We start from the raw sequence: 7,784 nt of genomic DNA on the forward strand, positions 1-7,784 counted from the left end.
TTTCGGCTGTTGCCCGAGCAGCCACAACTGGGAAACAGCTCCCTGCAGCCTTTTGCCAGTGCCACCCTGGTTGGTCCATAAGCCAGGCAATGCCATGCACCAGAGCACTGCTGGTCCATCTGTCCCTGCAGGCCTTGACCTCTGTCCCTTGCCACGCTGGCCCAGCTCCATCACCATCGCCATCAGCTCCAGCCATCCCTGCAGGCAGCCTGACAGTGTGACCTTGGTGCCAGACTCCAACCCCCTGGGAGCTGCTGGTGTGCCAGACTGCTGGAGAGGGCATTCGGGGCATTTTTCCCCCAGGGACTTTCTGCTTGGTCCTGGTGGGTCGGTGGGATGGAGCATAGGCACCACCATCTCCCCCCCTCCTCTGGGTGCACATCTGGTCAACAGATGCTGGCCCAAACGCTGGCTGGAGCCAGGGACAAAGGCTCTCATTTCCTCCTCCCAGCATCGACAGGTCCAGGCATATCTGCCTTTTCCACCAGGATGGGATGACCCTGCCTGCATGGCCAGGAGACCCTCCTGAGAGTTACAAGGGGGCAGGCAGTCCACCTGCAATGCCAAGCACAGCAACCCAAGCACCAGCATAGACTTTACTGAACCCATCCAACATCCTCTCCATCCTGGTTGGCTCCATCCCCTCCATCCCAGATGGCTCCCTCAGACCCAGCCTGGAAAGCCATCCAGCAGCAGCACCAGAGCTCAGCCACTTGAGCTTGCTCACCTTTGGGAGCTCGTTTTGAACTTGTCCTGACCAAAGGAGCCTCACTGCGGTTCTCCATGGCACGTCAATGATATTGCATTACCAAAACCAATGGCCTTGCACTACCCATTAGAACTCCAGGCAGGTCAAACTGGGAAATATCCCTGGGAGGAGCTAGGGCTGGTTTAGCCCATCCACTGCTGGGATTAACCGTGTGGATTTAGCAGTGGGGTGACTCCAGCTCACTCAACATACCATCACCGTACCATCACCATCCCACCGGGACACACAGGCAGGCAGAGCCAGGAGGGATCCAACCACCACTGGGGGACTTGGATGGCAGGAGGGAGGGGTGGGAGAGAAATAACAGAGCTGGAAATCATGACACAAAACATGCATTCATTTTATTCACAAAACCAGCCTGGATCGCTAAAACATTACAAACAGCATTTCAATTGGATGATGGAGAGAGAGCTGGAGAGACGGGGATGGGAACAGAAGAGAAATGTCACTTGTTGTAACTGCTTCAGCACAGGTCCTGCGATCGGGATTGGAGTTTGATTTTTAACTTCAGTAAGTTGACAAAAATTACTTCTAGGAGCAAACCATTGCGTTAGGAGGGTTCTGGCCGCAGTGTTCCTTGCTCTAGAGTAATAAACTAACAATGACCCTTTTTTTTTTCCTTTATTTTTGCCTTTTTTTTAATCCTTTTTGTTTTTTCCTTTCTCGACCACCCCCAGTTATGTAGCAATTGTTTCCTTCCACCTTTGATACCAGGTTAAACTTCCATCGGTGAATGGCTAGGAAAAGGGGATACTACATCGCTTTAAACATATTCTCATTTATAAACATGAAGTTGAGGCATTCTAGAAACTACCCACTCTATTGTATGATGGGAAAGAATCAAAGAAAAAGTATAAATGAGGGTGCAATTAAACAACTGTGCTAAATTACAGTAGTGCTTATTAGTAACTAGGTTTTCAAAGGTTACTGTAAATTTACAAAATACACAAGTACTGCATCTTTCACACATAAACAACATCAACACCAAAAACACAGAAAGAAACTGATTGTCCATACTCTGTCTATTAAGTCTTGGTACTTTACAGATCCATTGTGTTTGTATATTATTTTTTTTTCCTTTTCATTATTTTTTATTTGAAAAGCAGTTAAATGTCTGACTCGGACTCGGAGATGTTAAAACGAACGCCAAAAAAAAAAAAAAGAGAAAAAAAGAGAGAAAAGAAAGAAAAGAAAAATAAAATTATAAAAACAGGAATGAGATTTGCGAGAAAATATTTTTGGTTCTAAAGAGACACAGGTGCATCCATTCATTTCAGCCAAAAATCCCTTGCCTGAGACAACACAAGCAAGCAGTGACATTGCACTTGGATGACAGAGCTTTGGGATTCCCGTTCCTACTGGAACCATCTGAACGCGGCTCCTGTAGGAAGCATCACCTTCTGGAAAGGAAGAGAGACAGGGAGGGGGGGATAGAAGAAGAAGGGACAAGGTGTTAGGTCGGGTCCGGCACAGCCTTGTGGCATCACCTCCCTCCACCCCTCCATTCCCATCCCGGCATCCCAGCCACCGGCTTCAGGATGGACTCCACATCCCACAGATAGGACTACACTTTCCAAGGTTCCCAGGCCACAATGACCCAGCATGGCCTGGCACAGCCCCCACCTTCCCTGCCATGGATGAATGGACACCCAGCAGACAGGAACCCAGCCAATATATCATATAGGAGGGCATCTGGGGGAAACTGAGGCAGGGATTGAGCTGGTCATGCTTATGGACGCCAGACCCAGGAGCTGCTCAGGACAGAAAAGATGTCACCCCCCTGACACAGTGAACAACCTTGTCCCAAACAGAGCAGCCCTGGGCAACAACAGGACCCCTCAACATCTCACAGGGAAAAGGGATGAGTCCCGCCAGGCTCAATCTCACACACAACAAAGTGCCCAACAACTGATGAACCTCTTCGAAGACCCCTCCAGGAAAGGTGGTGTGGTGCAATGGCCCCAACAGCTCTCTGGTCCTCTGGAAGGAGAACCTGGGACGTTTCCCAGCTGGATGGGGTGGGAAGCCCACACAACATTCATGAGACCATGGGTGAAGTACGCAAGGACCACAATGTCTCTCAATGCCAACAGCCTCCAAGCAAGGCAAAGCCATGTTAGCCAGCAGGTAGGGCCACACTGTCTCATAGAGGATGTGCCTCAGAGGGCCCTTCGGCTCCTGCATCTCCAGACAAGCAAGGGACACCAACTGGAAACAAGCCAGGCGGCTCTCACTCAGTCCTTCTCTTGGATCAAGATACCCACCAAGCCCCAATGAAGTACCAGGGCAGCACCTCCCCCCACCCCTGCAAGGGGGACCCCAACATGCTCACTTCCATGGGCATCATGACCCAAACACAGGGTTTGGGCAAGGGGAGAATGGCAAAAGACGAGAATGGGCAAGTGCTGGTGGTACCCAGCTAAGCTACTGATGGATCACACCTTCTCCTGCTTTTGGCCTGCGTTAGGTCTCCTCTGGGCAAACTGAGCTGGGGGTATCACCATTTCCCCAAAGGTCTCTGCAATATGTAATCAGGCATCGGGGGAAGACACAAGTGCCTCTGGCCAATGATGCACAGGCTGTGGAAGGGCACACAGCCACCCATGCTGGATCCCACCCAAGGCACTGGGTGCAGAACCAGGGCAGAGCATGGTGGACTCGCCAGCAAGGGCCACCTACTCAGATACATCATCCGAGGAGAGAGGAACGAGGGTCTGGAAGGACATGTCTGATAGAGGTCACCTTCAACACCTCTGCCCCTTCATTATTAAAGGAAGATGGACAACCAGCTCTAATGTGGATGCCCAGCATAGATCACCCCTTATCCCCATGATCATAGAATCACAGAGCCAGTTGGAACATTCAAGAAGGAATCACAGAAGGTTAGAAGGGACTTTTGCAGACCATCCAGTCCAATTCCCCTCACATGTGCAGGACATCTTTTATTAGACCAAGTTCTCCAAGCCCCATCCAACCTCACTTTGAATCCTTCCAGTGATGAGGCAGCCACAGCTTCTCTGGGTGACCTCATTGTAAAACATTTCTTCCTTATCTCCAACCTAACCCTGCCTGCCCTCTGCCAGTTTAAAACCATTGCCTCTTGTCCTGCCACAACAGGCCTTGGTGAAAAGTCTCTGTGAGAGTCATGTGAGGTGTGAGACCCTCACACCACTGCTTGGTCACCAAGGCACTTCACCAAGGCTTCTCCAGATGGAGGACAGCTCTGTTGAGTCAAATCCTGACTATTCATGGCCTTCGTGTGACCTACAGCTCTAGATACAAGCCCAGAGTGACCTGGCCAGGGCTGGAGAAGCCTGGTCGGTACAGGGACGTGCTGCTGCCTGCTCTGAGCATCCAACCTGCCTCACCAGTCTCAGAGCCTCGGGCAGCCCACACCACACTGGGGCACCAGCAGAGACCGGTTATTCGGGCTCTGTAGATGTGCTGATAAAGCCTAATGGTGGCAGAGGGATTTAGCCCATTTCTTTTATGCTGCCATAAAGGTTTAATTCTATGTGGTTTTTACTGCTTGGTTTTAGATCAATGTTTAATCACAGCTTAGCTCCTGTCTGGGCTCCCCGAGGATGCTCCTCTGGACACACCAGGCTGGCAGGTTGAAGTCACCACCGGTGTCTCTTCTCCTTGGCAATGACACTGCTCCCCCAGACATAGATGACACTTCCTAGGAATTGTCCTAGGAATTCCTAGGATACTTCCTAGGAATTTATTAGCCCCATATAAAGGACCACTGAATGGCCTCTCCTGTCCAAGTATCAAGCACTATGGTGTGATGGCACCTTGGAGCTGCCGAGCTGGCAGCAGCATGGTGGCTTGGCCACCGCCACCTCCAGATGGGTCTCCACCACAAGGCAGGTGTCAGTGGTTGGCCCAACAAAATACATTACCAAGGCTGGCTGACATAAGGAGAGGTTTAACCACACACTCATGGACCCAGGTGACCATAGGACATCAGCCGGGGTCTTGGTGTTCCTGTCCCAGCCCCATAACGGCTGTTATCTTGTTCAATCCTACCGAGGTCAAAGATGGTACAAGTGGGTATCCTAAGAGAAGGGAAGATATGCTCTGAAATGGGGATAGTGATGCCCTGGAGAAACCCACATCAACCCTGGTGCCCATGCCCACCAGCACAACATCTCTTTTCAGCCTCAGCACACCCATGGTCATGCCCAGGACGAATCTTTGCTGGGTTCCAACTCTATCACACAAACAGCCCTACTCCAGTGGCTCAGCTAATTGGAGGATGGGGAAACCCACAACACAGGTGACCATTCCACGGGCTCCCAGTGCTATTTATCATCCCCAGGCCCGGCTCAGAGCCAGGAGAAAGAAGCGACTCCTCCAGCTGCTGCAGCTCCAAGTCTATTGACCCGCTTTAGGACTCTTTGGAAGAGATGAACTCTTTTTTTTTCCCTTTCTCCCTTTTTCCAGATCACTGACTCAGCAAATTAGAACAAGAATATAATTTAGCAATACAGCGGTTTTTGAAAGACACAGTCCCCCTCTCCTCACCCCCACCACCCAGATAGGGATTTTTTCACCCCTTCACTATTCATTCAGAGCTGATGCTAATTGAAAAACATAGAACGTGGCTAAGCAAACAGTGGGTTGTCTCTCTGGGACAAGCAGAGGATGGGCAGTGCCCCCATTCCAGGGTGTGCAATCAGTCTGGGTGACTTCTTAGCCTTTGCCGGCAGGACACAGTGGGTTCAGCTCCCAGAAAAACCAAACCCAGCTTCAGTACAACACTCATCAGACAAGTGCTGACCCAGAGCACCCACGGGTGTGCGGCAAGAGGCAGGCTCTGCCAGAGCAGCGTGCCAATGTACCAGCCGTCACCCCTGCCTTGGCCCCAGCTCAGCCTCAACCCAAGTCACTGGACTTTTCCTGTGCTCCCACATGAATATGGCACATCCGTGGTGGATTTGAAAAGGTGGCACCCCCAACCCAACAGTGGCTGGTATCCCAGCCCAATGGCTATCCTCTGAGACCAACATGGGTGGACCGCATTGGGCAGTGACCGCACGGGTACCACCCCAAAGCCTCACACCACGGGATCCCAGCACCCCAATGCTCAGTAAGGATGTTCCCAGCTCAGTCAGATGCAGGACCACAGCTCAGCTGTCAGTGGGAAATCTGGATGGTGCCTTATGGACTCATCCTGACTGCCCCAGGGGGATGCTGGAGACCCAGCATGGCCACAGCACAGGAGATGCTGCCCAGCTTCTACCACCCAAAACCAGGGACCACCATGCTGCTGCTCAGAGCCAACAGTGAACTGAAGGGCTGCACACAGTCACGGGTTCCACCATCACCCATTACCCCCAAAAGTCACCTCCTGCCCGTGCCTGCAATGGGGACAGCAAAACCCAGCACACCCCAGAGAGACCACCCCCAGCCCTCCTCCCCAAGCCAACCAACTCCAGTACGTGAGAGAGGGCAGGACTGGGGGCACTGGGCAGAGCACACATCTCACGGTGCAGGGAGAACTGGTAATGGAAAAGGGGGTGGGATGGAAATAAAAAAGTAAGAAGTACCAGGCGCTTTATTATCTAGGGCCAGATCCGAACCCAGGAGCGCAGCCCGAGGAGGGGTTAGGGTGCCTGAGAGGGGCCGGTTACCTCCAGTGCTGCAGAAGGCTTCTTTTTGAGTTCTTCACACTTTCGGAATTTGCAAATCTGGTGGCCAGTTTTGCGATTCCTACAACTGCTGCACTGCTCGCAGTTTATCCGTCTTCGGCAGGGCGGGCACATGCCGCATCTTTTCCGTTTCTTTTTCCCCGAATTGATGGCAGATGCCAACTCATTCTGCATGGGATACTCTGCCAAGCCAGCCATATGGAGCGCGCTCTCTGCCAGAAACACGCCGGCAGGGGTCATGATGAAAAGGCCTGGGTTGATGGGAAAAGCCCCCAGGTAAGGAAAATCGGAGGGGCCGTTCATTGTCTCTGCAGCTGAGACTGCCTCCATGTCAGAGATCCCAGTCCCGTGGTCGCTTGCTAGAGGAAGATGCTCCTGTACCACTCTTTTGAGCATTTCTGTTGACTGAGCAAACTGTTGTAGGGCGGTCTGTCCTTCCGAGGAGAGCTCCGACACCCGGTCGAGTTTGCTCAGCATACTAGAGATGTTTTTGTGCTTTGAGGTAGAATGACTTTTATCCACAGTCGCTTCGATGCCATTAGCTAAGGGGTTGCCTTTCTCTGAATGTTCGCTTACCGAGCTGCTGCTACCAAAGGTGGAATAGTGGGAGAGTGGACGGGACTTCTTAAGACTTTTGTTCAAAGGTTCACTTATTATTCCACTTTTGTTCCTCCTCTCGGAGTTGACGGGGGGTTGAGAGTCATCTTGGGTATTTTTTTCCGTCTCTGCCTTGTTCCCAGTGTCTTGATGGGAGCCCGAATTTGACATGGTGCCCGGAGCACAACAGCAAAACCAAACCCCCCCCAAACAAAACAACCCCCAAACGAAACAAAACCCCAAAACCCACCCCCAAAGCCAAAGATCCCCAAAGCCTTGTGGTTAGCCCCAGCCCGCCGGCCACTGGGGAAAGCTCAGATGGGAACGCTCATCAACAGGGCGTCTCCTCCGGCGCCACTGCAGAGGGCTTCAGTCCGACCTCAGAGCAAAGACATACTCTGCAGCTCTGGAGCACAACACGCGGCTCTGGAAGGAGAAAAGAAAAGAGAGTTAGTGCTGGCAAGAGCCAACGGGCTTTTCAAAGCAGCTCTTCCTCCCCCTGCCATGGAAGTCTCAGCTCTGGGAACAAAGGAACTCCAGGGAACGGACCTCGGTGGAGATCCGTTGGGCTGCTCTGTGAAAGGGGCACCATGCAGACAGAAGTGGGGGTCACAGGGGAAGTCCTGGCCTGGTAGCTATGCACACTGGTACTTAAAGGCTCTCTGTCCCCGGCTCTCCTCCCGCAGCGACCGCAGCCCCAGGGAAGTCACGGGGCTGGTCTCCCGCTCCACTCTGGCAGGCCCTGCACCGGATGGGGGATG

General features: G+C 52.3%; 1 protein-coding gene across 1 annotated transcript; it reads right to left on the reverse strand.

Moving 5' to 3' along the window:
• Window positions 1-1,990: 1,990 nt before the first annotated feature.
• On the reverse strand, window positions 1,991-7,253 carry CXXC5 (CXXC finger protein 5). Its single transcript, XM_010016875.1, has 2 exons — window positions 6,409-7,253; window positions 1,991-2,169 (listed from the first exon to the last, which is right to left on the reverse strand). The coding sequence occupies exons 1-2, from the start codon at window positions 7,192-7,194 to the stop codon at window positions 2,125-2,127; spliced, it is 831 nt and encodes a 276-aa protein (XP_010015177.1). The 5' UTR covers window positions 7,195-7,253; the 3' UTR covers window positions 1,991-2,124.
• Window positions 7,254-7,784: the final 531 nt, after the last annotated feature.

The sequence above is a fragment of the Nestor notabilis genome, unplaced genomic scaffold (assembly GCF_000696875.1).
Source record: "Nestor notabilis isolate BGI_N333 unplaced genomic scaffold, ASM69687v1 scaffold13626, whole genome shotgun sequence".
Lineage (NCBI taxonomy): Eukaryota > Metazoa > Chordata > Aves > Psittaciformes > Psittacidae > Nestor > Nestor notabilis.